Source organism: Trifolium pratense, linkage group LG6 (assembly GCF_020283565.1).
Source record: "Trifolium pratense cultivar HEN17-A07 linkage group LG6, ARS_RC_1.1, whole genome shotgun sequence".
NCBI classification, from domain to species: Eukaryota; Viridiplantae; Streptophyta; class Magnoliopsida; order Fabales; family Fabaceae; genus Trifolium; species Trifolium pratense.
In genome coordinates this window covers 33,578,987-33,604,560 of record NC_060064.1, presented here as the reverse complement: position 1 = coordinate 33,604,560, position 25,574 = coordinate 33,578,987, and the positions used below count along the sequence as shown (strand labels likewise).

General features: G+C 33.8%; 3 protein-coding genes, 1 long non-coding RNA gene and 1 pseudogene across 8 annotated transcripts; 3 read left to right on the top strand and 2 right to left on the bottom strand.

The window, feature by feature from the left end:
• Nucleotides 1-1,156: 1,156 nt before the first annotated feature.
• LOC123888666 (protein pleiotropic regulatory locus 1-like) lies at nt 1,157-14,575 on the bottom strand. 3 transcript variants are annotated; one of them, XM_045937781.1, is made up of 15 exons: nt 14,309-14,575; nt 14,182-14,206; nt 13,717-13,831; nt 6,232-6,294; nt 5,982-6,066; nt 5,252-5,344; nt 4,735-4,798; nt 4,463-4,650; nt 4,234-4,317; nt 3,951-4,011; nt 3,783-3,849; nt 3,578-3,655; nt 1,917-1,981; nt 1,749-1,826; nt 1,157-1,634 (listed from the first exon to the last, which is right to left on the bottom strand). In XM_045937781.1, the coding sequence occupies exons 5-15, from the start codon at nt 6,042-6,044 to the stop codon at nt 1,513-1,515; spliced, it is 963 nt and encodes a 320-aa protein (XP_045793737.1). In that variant the 5' UTR covers nt 6,045-6,066; nt 6,232-6,294; nt 13,717-13,831; nt 14,182-14,206; nt 14,309-14,575; the 3' UTR covers nt 1,157-1,512. The 3 variants fall into 3 exon arrangements, 2 of the variants coding, with proteins under 2 accessions (XP_045793737.1, XP_045793736.1); XM_045937780.1 differs by having other exon boundaries at nt 5,982-6,079; nt 14,309-14,546; XR_006802262.1 differs by lacking the exon at nt 1,157-1,634 and adding an exon at nt 2,622-2,923 and having other exon boundaries at nt 1,760-1,826; nt 14,309-14,552.
• LOC123892136 lies at nt 8,786-10,421 on the top strand (annotated as a pseudogene).
• Nucleotides 10,424-12,910, top strand: LOC123888667. Of its 2 annotated transcripts, XR_006802263.1 has the most exons (5): nt 10,425-10,847; nt 10,996-11,103; nt 11,187-11,404; nt 11,532-11,697; nt 12,560-12,909. It is a non-coding gene; the product is annotated as an uncharacterized LOC123888667 (long non-coding RNA). The 2 variants fall into 2 exon arrangements; XR_006802264.1 differs by having other exon boundaries at nt 10,424-11,103; nt 11,169-11,404; nt 12,560-12,910.
• Nucleotides 14,576-17,284: 2,709 nt separating the features above from the next.
• LOC123888665 (F-box/FBD/LRR-repeat protein At4g26340-like) lies at nt 17,285-21,065 on the top strand. Of its 2 annotated transcripts, XM_045937779.1 has the most exons (5): nt 17,285-17,892; nt 18,438-18,882; nt 19,922-20,074; nt 20,311-20,590; nt 20,757-21,065. In XM_045937779.1, exons 1-4 carry the CDS (start codon nt 17,432-17,434, stop codon nt 20,572-20,574), a joined length of 1,323 nt encoding a protein of 440 aa, XP_045793735.1. In that variant the 5' UTR covers nt 17,285-17,431; the 3' UTR covers nt 20,575-20,590; nt 20,757-21,065. The 2 variants fall into 2 exon arrangements, with proteins under 2 accessions (XP_045793735.1, XP_045793734.1); XM_045937778.1 differs by having other exon boundaries at nt 20,311-20,764.
• A 2,414-nt stretch (nt 21,066-23,479) lies between these two features.
• On the bottom strand, nt 23,480-25,471 carry LOC123892135 (FBD-associated F-box protein At3g52670-like). The gene is made up of 4 exons (XM_045941965.1): nt 24,972-25,471; nt 24,359-24,815; nt 23,999-24,088; nt 23,480-23,791 (listed from the first exon to the last, which is right to left on the bottom strand). Exons 1-4 carry the CDS (start codon nt 25,469-25,471, stop codon nt 23,531-23,533), a joined length of 1,308 nt encoding a protein of 435 aa, XP_045797921.1. The 3' UTR covers nt 23,480-23,530.
• Between the last annotated feature and the right edge of the window lie 103 nt (nt 25,472-25,574).

Sequence of the window (25,574 nt, the reverse complement as noted above, 5' to 3'; positions counted from 1 at the left end):
AAGAGGACAATGGGAGCAAAACATATAATTAGGTTCAAAAGTCTTTTGACAACTACTACGTTATGTATATCCATATTTTGGTAAACTAGTATCAGGACATGCTACCCAACGAAAAATTCTTGATTTCTCCTTATTTATAATTGTCTCTTGATATTTAATATTTGGAGGTGACACAGCTTGTTTGATCGTGGTTGGGATGAAATAAAATGGTAATTGCTTTTATATTTTCCTTCATGGTAATTTTTGTTTTTTTGACTAATTCCTTCATGGTAAATGATTTCAATATTTTCTACAATATCTTCTTTTCACCTTTCGCTGGTTCCCTGTTTAGTATGTCACTACACATAATATAAATGATTGATTTTATTGGCAATCTATTGGTATGTACTTGTAGGATATCAAAAGGCCACTATTGTGGTCATTGTTGTTGGTACCATATGATAGTTTATGCTGATTAGATGGTTTTTTGTTATCATCGATTCTTAGTTGAGCAAAAGGTTTCAATAATATCAAATACAAAGTACATAGCCATACCAGTGTCACAACACACAAAGCTAACCAATAGTTCTAACCATATTAGAACTAGTTTTATTTAAAATTCATAGATGATACTTTATACATAAGATATGGTATTTTCACGTAATATATATCCCATATATAACTTTAAAACAAGTTCAAACATGTGATCTCCGTGAATGTGACTTTAAGGTTGAAAAGTATAGGAGATCAAATAATTTGCATAAGCAAAGATGGAACCATGGTGGCATATAGTTAGTAGTACCTTAGATTTAGTTCCATCAAAGACCACCTATGGTACTATGTAAGTGGTTGTCACATTGACTTGTTGCATCTAAAATAAGATAGTCTTGTGGTATTTGCACTCAATTTGACTGTTGCAGTACGTATTACTATATGTGAATTAAGTAAATCTTTTATGTACCGGATCAATTATGAGTTTCTTTCACTCTAAGTATTGTAAATTTTAGGTACTATAGGGATATTTATTATGCAATAAATAAATTAGTGAGTTCAATATTGGAATTTTATCATTTTTGTCATAAGGGAAATCAGATTATATTTTGATGTTTGTCATTGACCTAGTCTTACAAGAGACATTTTGCTTATTCAGTTTCCAGTGTTGATACTAAACACAATGAACTTTGAATAACTCTTTTGCTATATGTTTGGCAGTTCACACAATGAGTTTTGTTTCATCAACTGAAACCTTGACTGATGATGCGATATCACAAATCATACATGTCCGACTTTTTTTCTTCTGTGTTTTGAGGGTTTTGTATTGTATTCACTAAAGTGAATTGCAAAACTATTAAATATTGAAATACATACGCAGTAATAATCTTTATGCAAGTATAATGGGACAAAGATGATGAGAAGTGTGTTAAAAAGGTAGTGTGAATAAATTAGTCGTACATCAAGATCTTCAAGTAACATAACTAGAACCGGCGGATGTCTTTAGGTCTTAGGAGGCCTGAAGTTAAGGGGATGTGTTTCTTAAATGGCATTTTCATCTTCTTTCCACATTTTTATGGTTTTGTCTGCCTCACATGTTATAAGCCTCGTACCGGTGATATCATAGGTTAAAGCATAAATACCAGCTTCACTATCCAGTGAACCTGTAAGAGGGAAAGATGAAAACAGATAAGAACAAATATGCTTGTCAATCTTGTGTATATGGTAGAACTAACTAGCATCAATCTTAACATGTAAAAGCAGTCTAATATGCATACCAGGTTGTACAATTGTTTGGGATTGCTGGGAATTGTGACCACTCTTCCAATCCCAGAACCACATACTGCCATTGTCACCTGAAACAGGAAAAATAAATCAGAAAATATAGTTGAATTCCGTATGACAAATCAATCTTATCACATGATCATGAAAAAAAGGGAAAATACCTCCAGTAACCATAACACCCTCCTCATTGACAGCCATTGCATTGATAATAGTTTTCTGTTGAGAGCTGCACATACATAAATTAATGAATACTTTCAAAAAATTAAAAAAAATGAAAATGTATCAATTAGCATCAAACCATATTTCTATAACTGATATCTTTGAAGCAACATGAAATTGACTTCTTTGTTGTCTAAAAAAAGTGCTCAGCAAGCTTATTCAAGTTATTCATGTGTTAGCACATCATTTTACTAAGGGCCGCTCTTTCTGCATCCAGATTTACTGTTTTCTATCCAAGCTAAAAATGTGTGGTCCAGCTCAAATTCTCAATGACTCACACCCTCTTTTAGCTTGAGGGGGGAGTATAGAGATGCCCGGTTAATATTCCTCTTTCTACACATTCACTTTTTCTAGCATTTGCACTAGTTGCAGCTTATAATTCCAGTTTTATGTTTTTACTAGTTTCATTTGAAGCTTAGCTTATCCTAAAATAGTTTATCTATAACTAACTGTAAGCAACTCCGTTAGTTACAGTTATTTAGTAGCATAGTCTTTACAATCTACTAGCGGCCAGACAGGCACGCCGCGCTTGTCTGTGTGATCCATATTTTCTATTATACAAAATTATGTCAAAAAAAGACATGCATTATATTATGGTGAGTTTGTTAATAAAAGATTTTTGCTGCTAAAGAATTAACGTATGTAACCTTGTTTTCATTTGCCTACTGTGTCTTCTTCAACGTTTCTTCTTCTTCACCGTCTCTTCTCATTCTCTATAACAACAAGCCATTTCTCTAGCTCTTCCAATTCTTCCAACTTACTTTGCCTCACTATCATGCTTTCATTCTAGTTTGGTTCTACACACTCCCAACCACACAGATCCTCTCCATCTCTTCTCACCGCCACGAACGCAGCCACCATACATCTCTTCCAATTCTTCGATTCTGGATCTCTTCCAAGACTTTGATTCCTCCCCAAGCCAATTTCTTGCATTAGCTTTGTTCTGGATCTAGAATTGAAAAAACAAGAGGTCTCTCAAAATTAAATATTGTCTTGACCGCCACCACCGTTAATCCTCACTACAACACCAGCTCCCTGTTTCCGCATTCATATCAGTTTTCATTCTAATTTACACACTTTCACCACCGATACCTCACCTTAGATTAATTTTGGATTCTGATCCTAAGTTAATTTTAACAGACCTGGAGTTGAAAACACAAGGTTCTTCATCTTAAATTGAGATAACCAAAACCATTGCAATGATTTTCAAGATATTAGTGTATTTTTTATTAGCCTAATTTGTTGAAAGAAATTATTGGGAAGATTCCAAAAGGACAGAACTTCGGCGATTCCGAGACAGACCGAGGAAAGAGATGGTTGCAGGAAAATATCATGTGTAATTCAATTTGTGTGTGGTACTTTTGATCTGTACGGTATGATTTAATCCTCTCACCATCTTATTTTAACATCCATCCTATTTGAAAGTTCCCCTATATATATATCGGAGAGTCATCTACATAATCTTTTCTTTCAGATTCATTTCAGTAACAGTTTACAATTACAATCCAATTTCATTTTTCTCTCTTCTACCATAAACATTAAACCTAGTTAATGACCCCCCTCCCTAATCACACAAATGATAAGAATAAGTTTATGAACTCACAGCATATCATGAGAAAATTCTCCGTTCGGAAGTGTGAACTTTTTAATATTATCAGCCGATGCAGATGCAAAAGCTTGCCTGCAGACAACAAGGAAGAAGGGGTGAGATTGAGAAGACAATAAAATAACAATTTTTTAAGAAAATCAACCATAGTTAAAGAGTTAATAATTCTCCAAGTAACAATCAACAGATATTGAACACATACTCTTTAGGATGTGGAGCCATGGCTCGAACAGACTTTTCATGGTTTGTAAGAGTTAACGTTGTTTTACCTGCATGAACGCATTGTGTGTAAGATTGGTAAAAATTCATACAGGAATTGAATTCAAGTGCATGTAATCACAGCACAAACAGAGAAAAACAAATAAATTACCATATCTAAGGTCCCACATCTTGATTGTAGAATCATGAGAACCAGTGACAACTTGAGGGTCCTATTAAAAATATGAGCAGAATAAGGCTCCAAAGTAAGGAAAAAAGAAGGTTTAAAAGTATACAACTATATTAAGACATGTTTCAAAGCTGCATTTGAATGATGAAATTTGTGTACGCAATTATCATATCAAAGAACCTGTAGTGGAACTAAGCTACGCAGAAAACCTATATGCCAGTTTGAAAAATAAAAAATATAGACAACGGGAGGAAAATGTGCATACCGTTGGCCGTGTAAACACAGAGCAGACAGTATCCTCATGACCTGAAAGAGCATGAATCTGTGTTTTACTACGTATGTCCCAGACCTGAAAGTTTAGCACCAAGCATAGTGATCACATTTCTATTTCCTTAACATATTTAATAAAAAAATTAGAAATAGACAAGCAGAAGGTATTGCTTCCACCTAAATCTAAAGATACCATCAAGTAACAATATCAACAAAGTCCATACCCGGCAGACAGAATCAAGTCCTCCGGTAAGTAAAATGCCAATTGTGGGATGAATAGCCAAGCAGTAAACACCACTCAGATGACCATGATAAGACCTAATAACCTTGTTCTGTTCAAGATCCCAACATTTAACTTGTTTATCGTCACCAGCAGAAAACATGTAGGTACGTTTGTTGCTAATAGCAAGGCCTGTAGAGAAAGCACGCTGTTAGTATTAACCCAGTTCACAATAACTGCCAACACTATTAAATATTTATACCTTTGGCTTCTCACCTCTTACTTGTTCGATGTGACCTGTTAATGTGAGCTTTAGAACACCACTTGCCAAGTCCCATATCTGCCCAAATGAACAACTTAGCAAAAAAACAAAATCCAAAGATTTAAATAGATAGACAGAAAAAAAATTATAAACTCCACATGAATAAGTTAATAAACTATTTCAAATCATAGCTTCAATTTATAGAAAATATATGATAATAATGAGTCAATATTTAAAACTATATATTTAACAAAAAAAAGTAGAATAACTCTAGCAAAAAGAATACAAAGAAACTTGAATCAGAAAGTAATTTAACAAAAGGAATAAGCATAGTGACAAGCCAAACATGCACCGCGCATGGCACAGGCTACTGCTCTAGTTACTTAAAAAAGACAGTTGTTTCGGATTAAATTGCAAAGAAAGAAAGCAACCCACAGAATGAACAATTCAACATGGATCATCAAGTTTTCAGTCTTATCTACATGCCTTCTCATAACAAGAAACTATGACATGCATTTTGTGATCACATACCTTGATAGTTCGATCTGCAGAACCAGTAGCAAACCATGTATTACTGGGATCAACTGCAACAGATCTCACCAATCCTGAGTGACCACTGATGACCTACAGAAAATAAATCATGGCGAAAATTCTCAGCTAAAATTATATCAGAGTATTATAGTTTAAAAGGATTTCAGAAAAATTATGTACGCCAGACCTGATTAGAATGAAAGAATTACGACATTAGCAAACACAAACTAATTATTTTGGATATAGTGGCAGCATGTGAATAGCCAAGTTTTAAAATTGAAATTTGCGATGTTGGGTAGAATTACAGATGCTTGGAAATAGCACACCTATTTGCTGTAAAGCATTACCAGTTCAATGCATTAAATGGATTTTAAAAATCTCTTTTACTACATAGTGGATGCCAACACAGACTTCTCTCTCTCTTTATTATCCAGCACAAAATTTTGGTAAGCACTTACCAACAGCAAGATGTCAATCCAAATCCAGTAGACAAATTGAAATTCTGAATGTAACTAATCCAAGGTAACCTTGCACGGGTGGTAAGAAAATGACTGCAATAGGATGATGGAACTAAACAGGTTCCTTGACTAAACTACTAACTAGTTCACCAGCATCCCTAACTACATTTGTTTTGGTTTATATAATCTGAGAATGAAAAAGAGAACACCCTAAGCGGCTAAGCCATTTATTTATCATTAAATAGTTAAAATAGTGGTCAAGTAGTTCTCACCCTGTAGTTTTTCCATGGCACATGCCAATCAGGTCGTGGCCATTTACTTGGCATTCTTTCCATCAAAGCAGATGTTGAAAAATTCCTGTATATTGAAACTACAACAGTTTAGTCAAAAAGGTCGAATCAGCAGAATGCTAATCCTAGATACATTCATATTGAGCAAAAACAGAAGATGGTGTGCATAACCAACAAAAAGTGTATTGAGATAAAATTTTAAAATATAAAGGCATAGAGAGAAAGCCAGAACCTTTCAGATGAGCCAGAGGTAGAAACAACTACTGTATTCTTGCCCTGGAAACCGTGATCATTCCTGTAAAGAAACAAAAACATAAGAGCCAGTAGTAAATAACAGCTGTTCGAAAAATTTGCATGATCTGCATGTGACACAATCTATGTTTCATTTGGAACATATGGTGTTCCTTTCTGCTGAAGCACGGAATAGTAATGAAAAATGATTTCAAGATTTTGTATAAACATTTATGAACATACGAAAAAGGATAAAATGGAACAGAATATTTTCAAGGCAAGGAATCCATTTATTTATTTTTAAAAAAAATAAAATGCTACACTGAAGCAAACTTCTAACAACTTCTGCAATCTTCTATCAAGTTTACATAATAAATGGTTTCATAAATTATTGAAAGCCAAATAGGCTCTTCGAACAATATTTTGGAATACTGAACACCACATGATTCATTACTAAGCTTTTGCCAGCCGGACATAAGATGTAACCCCAACTGTTAATATGTCAAAATATAATCATAAAAACTGACAAGTTAAGAATCAAAAATCAAAAATCTGATATCCATGATGAGTCAACAGATTATTTGCTAGTAAAATATTGTCCATAGCCAACATATGTACATTTTTGGATAGGGCAGACTTTTAAAGATAGCTAACCAACCTAAAATAAATATTACAAGGAATGCCATAATACACAAGGCGACACATCAAACTGATGCTATTAAAGGCCAAAATCCAAATGTGTGCATCATAATAACCATAATAAAAGAAAAGAAAAATCTCTTTTCAAAAAAATGCTACACTGAAGCAAACTTCTAACAACTTCTGCAATCTTCTATCAAGTTTACATAATAAATGGTTTCATAAATTATTGAAAGCCAAATAGGCTCTTCGAACAATATTTTGGAATACTGAACACCACATGATTCATTACTAAGCTTTTGCCAGCCGGACATAAGATGTAATCCCAACTGTTAATATGTCAAAATATAATCATAAAAACTGACAAGTTAAGAATCAAAAATCTGATATCCATGAGTCAACAGATTATTTGCTAGTAAAATATTGTCCATAGCCAACATATGTACATTTTGGGATAGGGCAGACTTTTAAAGATAGCTAACCAACCTAAAATAAATATTACAAGGAATGCCATAATACACAAGGCGACACATCAAACTGATGCTATTAAAGGCCAAAATCCAAATGTGTGCATCATAATAACCATAATAAAAGAAAAGAAAAATCTCTTTTCAAAAAAAAGAAAAGAAAAATCAGGTTCAAGATTTGAGAGTTGTGTAAAAAGGAACATAGAACAAGAGTTGGCATTCTAAAAAACTATTGCAAAAATTATTAGCTGTCATGGACAATTTGGTCTTGTCTTCTGCAGCCCTTACCACAGAAGTAGTCATCCTGAGAAAGGTTTTAACAAAAGGTCGGCGACTGCGATATGGGCAGTAAAAATAATACTTTTTGGTCTCTAGAACCATAATTGATACCGCATTAGTCGCAATTCACCACTAGATATGTCACCATGACTGTTATTTAAAACCTTGGTCGTGAGACCTAAGGTCTGCATAAGCCGACACATTTTAGCCTCAAAAGCATATAACTAAAGTTTCCATAAACCTACGTTGCATAGGTGCGGGTACGGTACCGGTACGTGGTACAATACTTTTAAAAAAACTAAGGTACGTACGGGTACGTCCATATAATCTTATCTTTCTTATATATAATGGTTATAATATGCAACTAGGTTAACCCTAATTGCATATGAAGTTTTGGAGGGAACTTTCACTATCTACTTTATTATAAAAAAAAGAAATTTGTTGTCAATGGGAATCGAACCTAGGATCACTTGCTATGAATAAAGTCTTTCAACCACTTTGGCAAGTAAACTATTTGTGATTAAGATTACATCCACAAGGTGTTAAACATCACAATTGGTAATAAATCTTGCCATAAAAAGTTAGTTTTTTTTTTTTACATGAAATTATACATTATTATCGATTTAAAAAAAAAAATTATGTAAATTTATTTTTTTATCAGCCAATAAAAAAAAACACAAATCTTAAAAGAAAAAAACAAATTATTGATTTCTTTTTTTTTAAGCAAAAAACATTATTTATTAGGAAGTTTCTTAACCTAATTTAAAAAAAAAAATCGTTTTCATCTTTTAAGTTTGATTATACGTTAAATTGTGATTGAAATAATAGTAAAAATTATAAAAAAAGTTATTGATTCAAAATTATTTTTAACCTAATTTCTTTTTACTATCATCAATTATGTAAATTTATTTTTTTATCAGCCAATAAAAAAAACACAAATCTTGAAAGAATGATTGAAATAATAGTAAAAATTATAAAAATATTATTGATTCAAAATTATTTTTAACCTAATTTCTTTTTACTATCATCAATTTCTATTTATACCGTAGCTATTTTGTTTCAAATAATAATTAGATATTAATAATGATTGAAACAATTAAAAGTATATATATTGTAATCAAATCAATTAAAAATGTATCGTACAAGACATTCAAGGAAGCTTGCTTTGCTATGGGATTTCTTGATGATGATAAGAAATATATAGATGGAATCAAAGAGGCGGGGTATTGGGACAGTGCAAATTTTTTAAGAAGATTATTCGCTATTTTGTTGATATCCAAACAATTATCTAGACCAGAGATTGTTTGGAACAACACTTGGGTTTTATTGAGCGACGACATATTACACCGACAGAGACGGATTTTACGAATTCCAGGTAAAAAGTTATTAATTTTAATTTGACATCATCATTTTATTTGCTTAACGATATATAGAATTATCTTTCATCACTGATAGTTTCAACCAACATAAAATTGAAAAATTGGTTTATTTAATTTTAGATTTAGTTTTGAGCGATGATCAAATCAAGAGCTACGCACTTGCAGAAATTGAGAAATTGCTCCAAAGTAATTGTGCCAGTTTAGAGGATTTTCCACCAATGCCTCAGGCTGATAAAGAATTGTTGACGGCGTTTGGAAACAGATTGATATACGATGAGTTGAATTATGACAAACAAAAGTTGATTGATGAACATGTTCGATTGATGTCAACAATTACTATGGAGCAGCGGAGAGTATATGATAATATTGTGACAAGGGTGAATGAAAATAAACCGGGCATTTTTTTCCTTTACGGCTATGGTGGAACAAGTAAGACTTTTATTTGGAGAGCTTTATCTACTGCATTTAGATCAAGAGACGATATTGTTTTAAATGTTGCATCAAGTGGTATTGCAGCATTGCTATTACCTGACGGAAGAACTGCACATTGCAGATTTTGCATTCCCATAAATGTGGATGAATACTCTACTTGCACTATTCACCCTAACAATCATTTAGCACAGTTGATTGCCAAAGCAAGACTCATTATATGGGACGAAGCTCCTATGATGCACAAATATTGTTTTGAGGCAATTGATCGCACTTTAAGGGATATTCTTACACCTTATGATGAACGCAATAAACACATTCCTTTTGGGGGAAAAGTTGTCGTATTTGGTGGTGATTTTCGACAAATTCTACCGGTCATACCCAAAGGAACTAGGCAAGCAGTTGTAAATGCTAGCATTAATTCATCCAGAATTTGGCATCACTGCGAGGTATTAACATTAATCACTAATATGAGACTTTTGTATGGTAGTGTTGGTCAAGATCTACATGAAAGGAAAATGTTCTCATATTGGGTTTTGGGAATTGGTGATGGAAGTATTGGAGACATAGATGATGGTGACATTAACCTGCGTATTCCAGATGATATTCTGATACAAAGATCAGATGATCCTATTGTCTCGATTGTTACTGCCATATATCCATCTATAATTGATAATATGAAAGATCCTACATTTTTTCAAGATAGAGCCATATTGACTCCAAAAAATTCAATTGTTGACTTGATTAATGAGTACATGTTGTCATTGATAGACGGCGAAGACAAAGTATATTTGAGCTACGATTCTCTAGAAAATGATAGCTCTGGTTTCGACAGACCGGATGATATATACACTCCCGAATTTTTAAATACAATTACATGTTCGGGCCTTCCAAATCATAAGTTAAAATTGAAAGTTTGAGTTCCTGTTATGTTATTGAGAAATATGGATCCAGCTCATGGGTTGTGCAATGGAACTCGGTTGAGTTCCCGAATTGAATATAGATATGCGGTTATGAGCTTAAAAATGATATCCCGCATAAGGTGAGAATTATTAAAGGTTTGACTACTTTAAATTAGTGTTTGAAGTTATGAAGGTTATCATTCCATCAATTTACTGAACCCAACCATGTACAAAGGTTGTGAGTGTGAAACAAATTATGTTTTATTCTTACTCTCTTCTTTTACATATTATACTTTTGGTTTGTTAGTCTTTATTCAAGACAATTATGCAATATCTTGAAGTGCTTTTGTTGTGTGCTTTGAAATATATGTTTTCTGAAGGTCAAGCAAGAGGGAGTTTACTTAATTTGTACGAAACACGACAGATGTGACGCTGTTAAGCTCGGTTTCTAAAGGTTGGCAAATACACTGAGCGCATCAGTGCTGATACCTTTCTGTTGTCCTTGAATATCTCGCCGTCGAGGTAATTTTTTCTCAACGTTCTTATTGATATTGTGTGTGCAATTCCTTTGCTTATGAGGATTGATATGAAAATAGCAAAACAAGTCTTCTATTGATATGAAAAATAAGTTTGTTGATGCACCAAGACCACACATTCCATCACTGTTCAGGATCTTCTCAGATCGTGGAGAGCTCTCATTTCATTACCATGATATATGGAAGCACTGAAAGATTGCAAGGACCTCATATCTCCATCAATATATGTTTTGTTGAGATTGGTAAAATTGCTTATTTTGGTCTTAATTAAGTTATATATGAAATCATCTCTAACTTTCATAATTAGAGCAAGTCATATACACAGTGACCGTCCACTTCACCAACGGTGACGACGAATCAATGGCATAGCGCAAACCAGCCGGTTCTTCCTCCGTCTATGACTCCCACCACTTCGCCGGCAGTAATGAATCGATGGCTGCCCCTTCTATGACTTCTGGCAGCATCGTTTCTGGCATCAGATTTGCGGTGCAATTTGAGAATATCAGTTTATGCATCGCTGACATCATTTCCGGCTTTGATTAGGTTATTAATATTACGACATCCTTATGTATTTATAAACCCATTTTGTCTTTCATTATATTGGTTTTGCAGTGTGCTCTGTGATGGAATTGTATCCATACTTGACTTCCCTGGTTTTGCTCCTTTGCAGGTCTGACGTTGAACAAGAGTGATGGCATATGATAGCAACCTATGTTTCTTAAACTTTCACCTTCATATTTGATTCAGATTTCACCTTAATTTGTTTTCCAGGAGACAGTCCTCAATAATGGTCGGCAAGAGAAGAAGAAATAAGGGCTGTATACCATAAGAAAATGGTGAATACTCTCTTTTCAATCTAATCATGTTCTGGTTTAAATTTATTTGTTTATTTAGTTTTGATTTTATTTTCTATTAAAATTGGCAGATATTGTGAAGTTTGAACATCCCATCATTATGACTCATCTTTTGATTTATGTCTTTCACTCTTCAACTACTTTTATCTATTCTAATGCTTTTTTAGTTGTTTCTTTTGGGTTTCATACTTTAATTGTATCATATAAACTGTAGGATTTTTGTTATTTGATTCACTTTTGATGAAATGAGGCACGAATTGATTTACATTTTTCAATGCACAACTTAACTTATCATTGACATCTCAGTTGTAGTATTATGATTCTTTAAGGAGAGATATGCAAGGAGAGATAAAATTCATTATCCAACACAAATTATTCCCAGCACAAGTTCCATAATGGCAAACAAAGCAAAATTTGATTGAATCAAACAGTGAGATATATATTGGTGCATATAGATACTAACTTATAATTTATATAGTAACTAGAGTTTTTGATATTGTACTTTTTTTCTTTCGAAACCTCGGTATCTGACCTTAAGACCGACTAATCCGAGGGTACCAATTCCACCGCCCACTTACGGATTATACTGTTTGATTTTGTTATACAGAGTAGCAAAACTTGCGCCTATCCCAAAGACTTTGATATTTTGGTTGGAAAAAAGATGTTTAAATTTGAAAATCCTGATGGCAATCTAATGCATAACTGGTGTAATTATACCATTAAGAGGGTGATCGATGATGATATTATTAACAAATCAGTTTCCTTTTGTGTTTTCTGCATCTGTTATAATAACTACTTTTATTTACTTAATATTTTTATTTTTACTGTGCTGCAAACATTGCAGATGAATCACCATAGGAGGTGAGATGTAGAGATAACTATAAGCAGCAAGGCAATGACAAAGGGGAGTTCTGAAAGTGTTGGATCGGCTGTGATGGTTGATATTGATGATTGTGAAGGATCAATTACCAAGCCTCCAATAGTTGCATGCGTCAAAGTCGAACGTGATGACTGATTGGGAAATTTAGAAATCTGATTGAAGTTTCTTTGTTGTTTAAGTTTTTGATGTTTGTTTTTTCATGGTTTATGTATTTTGTGGTATACTGGACATGATTTCAGTCAACTTGGTTTAAATTATTTCTATCTTGGTGTATCAGACCTAGACTATTTTGCAATGCTTTTTTAATAATAATAATAATAATTTTGCAATAATGTTGTGTATTAAATCATGCATTTTGTTTAATGAATTTCAGACCTTAGTTTGTGATTTTCTAATATTATAGTATATGTATTTTAGTATAAAATCAAAGATTTTTCATAGACTGGAGTTAAGAAGAATTTTATCTTTAAAATTCTGCACTATGATATGGAAGCAGAAGAATAGCTAAAGTTTGTTTTAGATTTTTTCATATATTAAAGAGATTTTTCCATATATAGGTTAGAGTTAAAGAAGAAATTTATCTTCAAAATTCTGCACTATAGTATGGAGCAAAGTCTTAGTTTAAGTTTGTTTCAGATTTTAAAATTGAAGAGACTTTTTCATAGGATAGCCAAAGTTTGTAATCGTCGCAAAATTCAGTTATTTTAAGTCACCTACAAAGAATCAGTCTTAACAAGCAGGGAGTTCTACCACGCACGACCCCAGACGTACCACGCGCATACCCACGTGAAAGGGAAAAAAATTGGTACTTTGGGGGTACGGGGCCGGGGAAGTACTGTACGCATACCGGTACCCAGAGATACGAGAAACACTTACTCTACCTAATAAAAACCTTACACTCCTACAAATTCAAACCCAGGGAAAAACTCAACAATATAACACTCTCACTGATGTAATACATATAACGTCAATGTAACAAGAAGCCTAATGTTAACCACATAAGCAAGACGATACTGAGAAACCATAACGACCCAGATGTTAATTCATCAATATTCCACCAACTAGATAATCATAACCATATGCCAAGATGATAACTATTACTACGAGTATCATGTTCATACCTGGAAGAGCAAGCATGTTAGAACTCCCTGCTTGTTAATACTGATTCTTTGTAGCAGAATTTGTCTGTTGCGGAGGTTGACTAGTGCTTTTAATTCTACCACACTCAGCATTTACCTAATTTTCATTACAATTACAAAACCACATTAGCATACCTTCATCAGTTCACAAAAAACCCACAAAAAAAGGAACTTTATAACCCTAGACAACTTCATAGCAAACGTTTGTTCTGCCAAATCACTCCGCTACACCCCACGTCAATTCTATGACATGGAAAAGAAAAAAAAAAGTTTTTTTCTGATGAATGTCACTGTAAAACTGATTTACACCGGCAGAACATATCCATTAAACTATTCAAAATTTATACAATTCACATCTCTTCTTAATCAATTCAAGGGCATTAAGGTAACAAAATTAAAATTAACAAAACTCAAATCAAATAAAACCATAATTAAGATAAAACTAACCTTGTCATTAACACCAATTTTCTTGCTGCAAGATTATGAGGAAACAAAAAGGCGTAAGTTAACTAGAATAAACATTGAGAATAGAAAAAAGTGAAGATTTATGAAAAGAAAAGAGAAAAATTTGAACCTTTCGGAATCGGGAGGAGCGAGTTGTTGATGAAGAGGAGAAAAGAGATCGAGGGCACGGACTTGAAGCGTAAGCTTCTTGAGTGATTGCGGTTCAACTGGTTAAACTGCTTACGACGACGTATTGAAGGTGATGAAGTTTTATGGTTTGTTTCCCAGTGAAGGATGATTTTGAACACAGTGGAAACCGTAGGTTCAACGGGCGAAACTGAGTTTGAGTTAGAGTTTGGGTTCAATGACACCCAAATATATGTGTATTAAGGGTCCCGTTTGCCATGTCTTTTTTATGCAATTTTTATATAGGACTTGTTTGGCCGAACTTTTTTTATAGTTTATGTAAACAGCTTATGTAATATAAATTAAATTTTATGCTAGTTTATAAGTTCACATTAGTGAAAATTGTAATTTTATAAACTTTTTCATCATAAACTACTTTGACAAACTTTTAATAATATATAAAATTGCATAACCTGTTTGCAAAAGCTCTAAAAAAGAGCTAAAAAAGTCAGGTCAAACAGACTCATATTATTATAAGTTTGTTAACGTAGTTTACGATTGAAAAGTTTATAAAATTACAATTTTCACTACGTGTGAACTTATAAATTAACATAAAACCTAATTTATATTACATAAGTTGTTTGCATAAGTTCTAAAACAAAACTCGGCCAAACGAGCCCTAAATATTGTATATTAAATTATATAATTACCCCCTTTGTATATATAAGTGTATCCACAAGCATCTGCGATGGTCATACCTATTTGGGTATCATACATTATTAATAAATGGTCCCTACAATGTCACGTAATATCTATGCAACTCATATATATTTTGCTCCAATTGTGCACTTTAAGGGTATGATACATTAATAACAAATGATAATGTTTTAAAAAGAAAAGGAAATATGATCAAAGGTTTTAATAACATAAATAAGGTACAGTATCATTAATTTTGATATCCTTAATGTCACATCATGAAACTCCAATGGTATAAAATAATAAGGTACGGATCATAAACTTATGATACTCGCTATGATACATTTATTGGAGATGCTCTAAGAGCATCTCCAATAAGGGTATCTAAGAGAGTTTCATAGACTAATGATACGGTACCTTAACTTTTTTATCATTGGAGTTCCATGACGTGGCACAGAGGGTATCAAAATTGATGATACCAGTACCTTAAATAAGGTACCGTATCATCAATTTATTGTTATTATTATTTTTGTTTTTGCTATATAAATCCAATTTAATAGCTTCTATATATGTCAAAACATTACTGTTTGTCATTAATATATGATACTCAAAAAGTGGTATCACCATTGGAGTAAAATATGTATGAGTTGCATAAATATTACGTGTCATTGTAGGGACCACTTATTAATAATGTATGATACCCAAAGCGGTATCACCATTGGAGATGCTCTTATGTTTGAATTTCTTTGAATACCTTAATATATTGAATTATAAATAATATATTTTAATTTTACTTTAAAAACTACACATTTGGTCTCTTACGTTTATTTTAGGTTTCAATTTGGTCTCTTACGTTTAAAAGTATCAATTTGGTTCATTACGTTTCCATTAGGTTTCAATTTAGTCATTTATGCCCCAGCGCAGCTTCCATCCGGCCGTCTAAGAACTCAACCTAGCCCCAAACGTCCTTCATCGCTAAGATGAGCAATGACGTTTAGTTTTAAGCAGGCCAGAGGCGAGGGACTCCAACCATTAATGTTGTGACGAATGTTCGAGATAGGCGAAACATGGTGATTGAGGCTACGCTTGCTGGAATGTTTTTTATACTCGTGTAAATTTTGAAGAGCTTTATCAACAGTTATTTTAACAGGTATTTCTTTTCCTTGAAAACTTTGTGATTCCTCGCATGCCATAAACTATATATGATACTAGTGATTGCTTGAATATATTCTCCATCAATAGTAGTAAGCATGTGTGTATACCATTCACACAAATTCTGCTCTTTGATGAAATTAGTGTTAATAGTGAGTGGGGAATAAAACCAAGCTTTATGAGCCCACTCACAGTGTAAAAATATGTGCTCCATGGTTTCAGGGCCATTGTGACATCTAGGACAGAGATTGTCACATAGGATTCCTCTAGAAATTAAATTGGGTTTAATAGGTAGAGCATTATGAAAGATCCTCCAAATGAGGTGAATTTGTTTTGGAGGGTTATGGAGACCCCAAATTTTCTTCCATATGTTATCAGAGCTTGACTGCCTATTAGACTGACCTTCTGGTTGATTGTTTCTAGTCCAGTCCATGATAGTATAGTAGCCTGACTTTACAGTATAAGACCCCTCCTTTGTGCCCTGCCAGCAAAGAATATTCTCATCTGCATATGGATTAAGAGGAATTTTACATATTTTCGCTGCTTCAATAGGTAGGAAATTTTGCTTTAACAATGTTTAATTTCCAGCACATGTTTTGTTGGTCAATGAGGTCTGACACGTTCTGTAGGGTAGTGCCATTAGGCTTTGAGGACCAAATATTATTCCCCATCTGTGAATGTATACACCTGTCTTCCCATATGTTGATATTGTTGCCTTTACCAACCACCCAATAACACCATTTCTTTAGAATCCAACTAGCCTTTTGAATGGGGTGGGTGGGGTAGCTCAGTTGGCACTTGCTGACTGAGCGGGTGTAGGCTGATGGTCAGGGGTTCGATCATTGACAGTAGCAAATGTAGTATTTTCTTTGTAAACAAGTTGGTGGTACTTATAAACCATCAACTTTTTTTAAAAAAAAAACTAGCCTTTTGAATGCTCTGCTAGGCATAGCTTGAACCGTTGCCCTGTTTTGCCCGAAGAAATAGGATAATACTTAGCTTTTAAAACATGTGCCACCAAAGAGTTTGGTTCAGTGAGGAGATTTGTTTAAAATAAATAATAAAAAAAGAGATTTTTTTTTATTACAAAAAAAATAAAAAATCAAACTTAAATTTAAAACCAAATCCTATTATTCTATAAACCAAATCCTATGGATGTACAATGCAGTCAGTTTCTTGGATCTCGCATCTATCTATCTGTTTTTTCCGCCGCAATTCATATGGGTGGCTCTTCTGAATCGTGAAAAGGCAGAGCAATCGCAAATTTTTTCACACAAAAATGGAAGAAAACGCAGACAGAATCAGCAATCTACCGGACTTTGTACTGAGTCACATCCTCTCGTTCCTCCCTATCAAAACCGCCGTTTCCACAAGCCTTCTTTCTCCCAGATGGCGCCACATTTGGAAGAAACATCTCTCAGTTCTCGACTTCTCCGACGACGACTTTTTTCAACCAAACGACGACCGTTTAGAACTCTTCAAAACCTTAGCGGTTTTTGTTAACGGCGTCTTCACTCTCCGCAAACCTTGCGAAGTTAGTAAGATGCGTCTCTCATGTACCCATTCTCTCGTCGCCCACAAGGTTTGTACCTATTCTGTCAATACGTGGGTCCACTCCGTCATTGGGCCCCATCTCAAGGAACTCGACCTCACTCTCTATTCCAACGACGACGACGACGGAGGATATTGCTTCGAGCCTCCCATCAGCCTCTCTGCTTGCATTAATATAGTTTCCCTCAGGCAAGCAAGAACGTTTCTTTTTTATTTTTATTTTTTGTTATTATTTCTGGCTGGGTATATTTATTTATTTATTGAGTAGTATATTTATTATTTTTATTTGTTGTTATAGTGAGAATGTCAATCCTGTTTGTTTCTATTTGTTGGATTGATTTATTTATTTTTGAGCTTATGCAAATATAATAATTCATAAACCTGCTTAATAGTTTATGAAAGATACGATTTTAGCTAATGATAACTTATGAATTAACAACATAAAAGCTTGTTTATTTGACATTTCTTGGACTACTATGACAGTAAGTGAATTTGATAATAGATTTTACAGTTGTAGAATTATTTTGGGATTATTATTGATAATGTGGAGGAGTGGACTAAAGAATTACTTGTTTCGTAGACTCCTCGCAAAATCTGCAGAGTGAGAGTTAAACATATGATTATGGTAATGCAGTCACCTTTGTTTGTGTAACAGAATGCAGCCACCTTTATTTTTTACTTGTTCTTAATAATATGATGTGACGCTAACATTTAACAATTAACATGTAGTTCAGTCTCAACGGTGCAGTATATTTTAACTTGAAACGAGCTAAGGCGATTCGTTTACCGTCATTAAAGAAGCTACAACTTCACATCGGTTATGTGGAAGTGTCTCCCATGAATGCCCTCCTCTCTGGCTGTCCTAACCTAGAAACTCTCGATCTTTGCTTTTATGCTAGGGACAGCGGTGGTATAATTCGTGTGCCACCTTCATTGAAGTGGTTGAAAATCATCATTAACAATTCAGACACCGGGGCTTCCCTTGAAATTGATGTGCCTGTTCTTGAGTACCTCTGCATTGCAAATATCACAATCACTGATGCCAACAACTTGCAAAACGTGGTGGAAGCGTCTGTTGATGTTTTTCCTTCCTCGGCTGCTTCTGCCTTCACTTTTCTCAAGCTCCTCGGCGCTCTCACTGGAATAAAACATCTAGTGTTGAGTCGTTCAACAACAAAGGTATAATTTTATTATCATGGTTTATAAGATATAGCTATGATGTTAATAGAGGTGCTATAGCGGGATAGCCGTAGCGGCAGACCCCCTCCTCGCTATGCTACAGGTCTGCTTTCCGCTATTTAGAGAAGCGGAAATAGCGGCCGCTATTTGCAAGTGAATAGCATATTTCACTTATCAAATACTAGTACTTGCACATATATACAAGTCTTAGAATCCAATCACTCCGCATAATATTCATAATATCACGCTAACAATAATCCTTAGATAACAGTGTCAAAGATATGTACATATCACACATAGATAAGCTTTGTAATCACAACCTAAATTTAGTGATATGATTGGATATATAACAAAGACAAATATAGGTAATTATGGTACAATATTTTCATCAGCCCCCCTAAAGCTGGTGGATGCCCAATTTTCTTATTAGAGGCTAGATTTGCTTTCTACTGAGGGCTATTCATACTGAGGGCTATAATGAATATGTCAGTGAGATGAGTCCCAGTAGCCTAGTAGGTACAAGTTTTGTTTTTCAGCCTATATCTAAATAAAATCATTCTGTAAGGTACACACACCTTGGTTGGAAGTAGTAAAAGTTTAGAAGTCTCATCAATCCACGTACATATTTTTGGATTATAAGTAACTCAAAAGATTGTTCTCAAATCCTTCAAATGAATTAAAAGGAAATCTTTAACCTTTCAAAATGGATCTTGACTCCTGTTTTTTGACTTATCAGTGTGAAGTTTCTCCATACTAAAATATAGGTGACTAATGTATTTCACTGATCAAATACGTTCACATGTATACAAGTCTTAGAATCAATCACTCCACACAATTTCCATAATATCACGCTAACAACAATCCCAAGTTAGAAGCGTCAAAGATATAAACATATCATATATAGATCAGCCTTCTAACCATTGCATAATATATTTAGTGTTATGATTTTGATATAACAAAGAAATTATGGTATAAATCGTCATTATTTAGTTTTATACTAGCTAACATGACATCATTACTGCTTGTTGTGTACAAACAGTGGCTACTGGGTGGCCCCACTGATCTACACTTTCCAGAATTTCGCCATTTACTTCATCTAGAGCTCATTCTTCCATGGTTCAACTTGTATTCTCTGCTGAGCCTGCTTCAGACATGCCATCTGCTTCAAGTTCTCATAATTCAAAACGACAAGGTTTGTTGACTTCTTAAGTTTGTTTAATTGAAGTTTTGGTAAATTTAACTTCATCTACACCCCTTAATAACTTTGTTGTGAAATTTATCCATCCAATGGTTTTATGAAATAAATTATAGAAAAGCCTCGCTTTTTGCATACTCCAAATAGTGACAAGGATGCATAACATTATTCATTACTATATCTATGATTGCATCTTATGTAAGTTGCATTGTTGTGTCTTTTGTTGCCGGCAGGATCAGTCACCCTTACCAATATGTGCTACACAACCAAGTGTTCCTAGTTGTCTTGTATCACACCTGGCCTCCATTGAATTAAAAGGATATCGAGGATTTCCAGATGAGTTGTTATTTGCTGAATATGTTTTGCAAAAAGGGCTTGTTTTGAAAACAATGATTATTGTTGATATATCGGTGGACCCAAACAAAAAGTTTGACACTCTTAGAAGATTATCTAATGTGCCAAGGGCCTCTGCAAATTGCCAACTTACATTTGACTAAGTTATATCTGCCTAAGGTGTGATTTCTCACTAAAACTACTTTGTTATTTGTTTATTACTGAATCAATTCAAAGGTGATTCAGATTGGGTTTGGTCTGCATAATTAGTTGTCCCTTGTATTTTCTTGCATGCACTTCATTTTCAACTCTATTTGGTGGAATGACATGATTCAATACCTCAAAGTTTCTGAATTTCTTTGATCCAGCTATTTTCCAATAAGGTATAATAATATTAATTAGGATATGCCCTCTCTACTAAAAGAATTATTCAAGTTTCGCCTCTGTAACCATGTTTGTTTTACAAATATGTTCTCCTGATTTATTGAAAAAAGAAGAAATTGGCAATCTCTTTGTAGCATTTGTATTCAATGTTACCGGTGCAATATTACCATCTGCAAAACAAGTAGAATTTTCATGTTACGTGGATCCGTTAACAGTTCCTTTCTCTACAAGTTTATCATTTCTAATATGAATATCAGTTGGGAAATTAAATTAAATTTTTATGTTTTTGTCATAAAAAAATCTTTTAGTAAAGATACTCCCAGTACATTTTGTGAAAGCATATTTTGTTTGCATAAAAAGAGAAGTACTATGTAATTTAAAATTGTTAAATTTTTTTGCCCCCTCTTGAAATACAAAGTAATGCTTCGAATGCATTTTACGGTTTTGGAGAAATCTCCATAAAGTTCGTGTTTCCCCAAACCCGTCCCGATTCGCAACAAAACAACTTTGCATTAACATGAAAAGTAGAACCAATATAAATAGAAAAAACAACTTTGTTTAATACACAACTTAAAAATAAAAACAAACAATTGAATATAATTTAAGACTTTGTTTAAGAGTTTATAATTTAAGAGAGGTAAAATGTAATTAGATATACGCGGAGTGGGTTTGGGGACGGATTCGGGGTGGGTATCAATGTCCCCATTACCCGCTCCACCCGTCTTTTAAATTAAGGGAAACCTCAAACCCAGTCAAATCGGTTTTTCCCCGTCAACATCGGGGCGGGACTGGTGGGTGCCCGCGGGTATGGGTTATATTGCCATGCCTGTAGAGGTGGTCATTGAAGTCATTTAATTGCTTTTTCTTCAGATTTGTGTACTGAAAAAAATAATTAGCTGGCACTTGTTAAGCATACCAAATATAGAAACAAAAGATAAAATTAATATTGATAAAATAACTTTTTACATTTTCGATGCATTGAATGCACAAGTTCCGAGACAAAATTTCCATATTTATATGCTTAGCATTTTCCTTAAAATTTTTGGAAACAAGAAAAAAACTCTTGTTTTCATTCAATAGGAAGTGGCAAACTCTTGCTTCTTTAATAGGAAAATTGTTGTATGTTATGTTTGTTAACAAATAATTCATCATATGCTACTGCCACATGTTCAACTTGCTTTAGTTTTGATTATTTGATAACTCTACAGCTTTCAATTATTAAATAATGCTAAATGAGATAATTTGAAAGCCTAATGTTGTTTGTGTGTTGAATTTGCTTGAATTAGTGACGGTAAATTTATGTAGCACAAAATAGCAGCGTAGATTAGACATGTAAGTTCTGCTTATTCAATCTCCGATGGTTTTTTTCTCGGTAAAGTCGGCTTTTGATTCGCTCTCAAAAGAATTGAATGAAGTGCCCCCTTTACCTCTTTGTGAGGCAAAAATCTTTTCTAAGATTTGGGAGAGTCTGGCTCCTTCAAAAGTAATTCTTTTTTATGGCAATTACTTTATGACCGTGTGACTACAAGGTCCAACCTCCTCATGAGAGGAGTTTTACCTCATCAAGAGGGGATAAGTTGTGTGTGGTGTAATTGCCCCCTTGAAACATCAACACATTTGTTCCTTCAGGCGAAATCAGGAGTATTAAGGGAAGTTTATAGGTTTTTTTTACCTTTGATCACATGAATTTGAAGCGAGGTTTTGATCACACATAGAAGGTTGTGCATGTGAACTCAGAATGAATGTGTATTTACATATATAGTTCATAGTCAATGAAAATATCAAGTTTTTCCAAACATTGATTAGGTCAAAGTTATAGCCAAGATGGCTTGTTGGCCTTGGCCAAGTAAAATATTTCTTCCTAGTTTGGAATCTGTTTTGGTCTTTTGAGGAGAATAGATAAGATAATGAAACTCGGTAATTTTGTAGGGACAAAACTAATATATTTAAGCCTACAATTTAATTTTGAGTCATGTGGCTAACAAAGTTCATCTATATCGAATCAATTTGAGTACTAGAGTCCCTGGATGTGTAACTTAGTGGTAAAAGGGTCGAGACGCTGGACGTTTAATGTTTGATTCCTGTTGATAAGTGCTCGCATCCTAGAAAGCGAGAGGTTTAATTTGGTCATTTCAGGGGGCCCAAAAAGCAAATCTCTATAATATATTGGATGGATTTTTTGGTAGATGGATTGGATAGATAACGGATTATTTTGACATGTTAATGCAAATATTATGATATTTTTATGTTCAAAATGATCTATATTATGTCTATATATCATGTTAAACATATATAAGTTCAAACAAATGTAAAAATTTTGCGCATTAAAGACTAAGAACAAAATAAAAAATTTTGTAGGGATGAAAACAATGATTTTATTTTACATGGACGAAAACCAAAACTCTATAAAAGTAAGAATTGAAAACATATTTTATCCTATATAATATAATATTAATAAGAGTTCTAGATTGAACAAGGAAATAGTGTTTTGTTGCAATTTAAACTAATAAAGTTTACAAAATTATAAAATTACAAATTTCAAATTTTGATAACTTTGGGCCTTGATAAACAGTTGCCTCTTAACACAAGGACCTTTCAATGAATAAAAAGTTCAAATTAGAAGCATAGCTATCTCCCAACATTTGTAATAGATAGAGATTGTGAAGCATAGCTATCCCCCAACATCTGTCATAGAGTAGGTTTTTATTTTATTTTTACACCTTATGGTGATACAGCTCAATCAAATGTAAGTTGACACAGTCTAGAGGCCCTTGGAACATTAGATAATCTTCTGAGGATGTAGTACTTCAAAATGTCTACAGAAATATCAGCAATACTCATTTTCTTCAAAACAAGTCCATTCTGCAAAATATACTCTGCAAATAACAGCTCATCTGGACATCCTTCATAGCCTTTAAATTGGATATAGGTCAGATGTGATAAAATACAATTTGGAACAGTTGATTGTGTAGTCCATTCTGGTGAGGTTGATTCTTTCTGTCAAAGACACAATGGCACACCATAAATAAGATGCAATCAATGGTAATTAATCATATATAGTTAAGTATGCATAAAATGAGGCCTTGCGTAATCTATTTCATAAAAACGTTAAATTGATACATTGCACATGAAAGTTATTAAGTGGTGTACATGAAGTTAAATAAAATTAAACTTGAATCAAACGAACTTAAGAAGTCAACAAACCTTATCGTTTTGAGTTATAAGAACTTGAAGCATAGGACAAGCATGAAGTAGGCTCAATAGAGAGTTTTGGTTGAACCACGGAAGAATGAGCTCCAGATGAAGTAAATGGCGGAATTCTGGGAAACGTACTGGGAAAAGTAGATGAACAGGGTCACCTAGTAGCAACTGCAAGTAGTAATAATGTAATACTAGTTAGTAAAAAAATCAAGATGATTAGGTTGTGATCAAAAAAATATTTGGAAATATGTGTAGGCATTTGATTAGTGAAACACATAAGTCATCATCTAATATTATTATATATATATATATATATATATATATATATATATATATATATAATAAAACTGAATAAAACTATACCTCTATTGTTGAAATACTCAAAGATAGATGTTTTATTCCAGAGAGAACATTGAAGAAGCTGACTAATTTGTTAGTTAGATAACAACCATCAGAACAACGAAAAACATCAAGAGACGCTTTCACCACGTTTTGCAAGTTGCCAACATCACTGAATGTGTTAAGATCGTCAAAACCAAGCGAATACAAATCCATTTCTAGACAATAACAACCATAACCAACACTGCTGATTTTCAACCTCTTTAACGTAGATGGCACACGGAGTTTCTTATAGTTAAAACCAAAAAGACGAGTATCTAGAGTTTCTAGGATAGGACAGCCAACGAGGAAGCCATTCATTGTATGAATATCCACATCTCTCATGTGGAGTTTCAAGTAATTAAGTGATGGTAAACGAATTTCCTCAGCAAACCGTGGGTCAATATATATTGACGAGAACATTCCTGTTCCCCCAATGAGACTGTAATTCATTAAATAAAAAATATGTTAGTAAAATTATTATGTTGTCCCGTCCCATAACGGTGGAATTTCTAGTTACTAGACTATTTGACAAAAAAAAAAATCATTATTATTATGTTAAGAATATTAAAATAACTAAAAGGGTTTGCTTGCTTGCCTGAGGGAAACGAGATTAGTACAAGTGAAGAGGGTGATTGGAGGTTCAAATTGATATTTCTGAATGGGATCGATTTCGAGGCTGAATTCCTTGAGGTGTGGTCCAATGACAGAGCGAACCCATGTGTCGATTGAACTGGTGCATGATTTGATGTTGTAAAGAGATTTAACACATGAGAGACTCATCTTTTCAATTGGGTAAGGCATACGAAGAGAGAACACCCTGTTTACAAAAACAGAAAAGTTTTGGAAGTGCTCGACTAGTTTGTTGTTTCTCATTGCCTTTTCGAATAAGGCTTCGTCCCTGAAGTCGTTGGAGAAATCAAGAACGGAAACATGCTTCCAAACGTGGCGCCATCTGTTCGACAGAATGCTTGTTGCAACGGAGGTTTTGGTGGGGAGAAAAGAAAGGATATGGCTGAGCACACAGTCTGGTAGACTGCTGATTCTGTCTTCTTCTGCTACTATTCGTCGTCTTTTGGAGTTCGACTCTGCCGCCATGAATGAGCACAAAAAACAAGTAGTACAAGCTTTTTCAATCAAACTATACAGTATGAATGAAAAACAAAGAAAGAGTGCTCGATTTGAACACTATGCTTTGCTT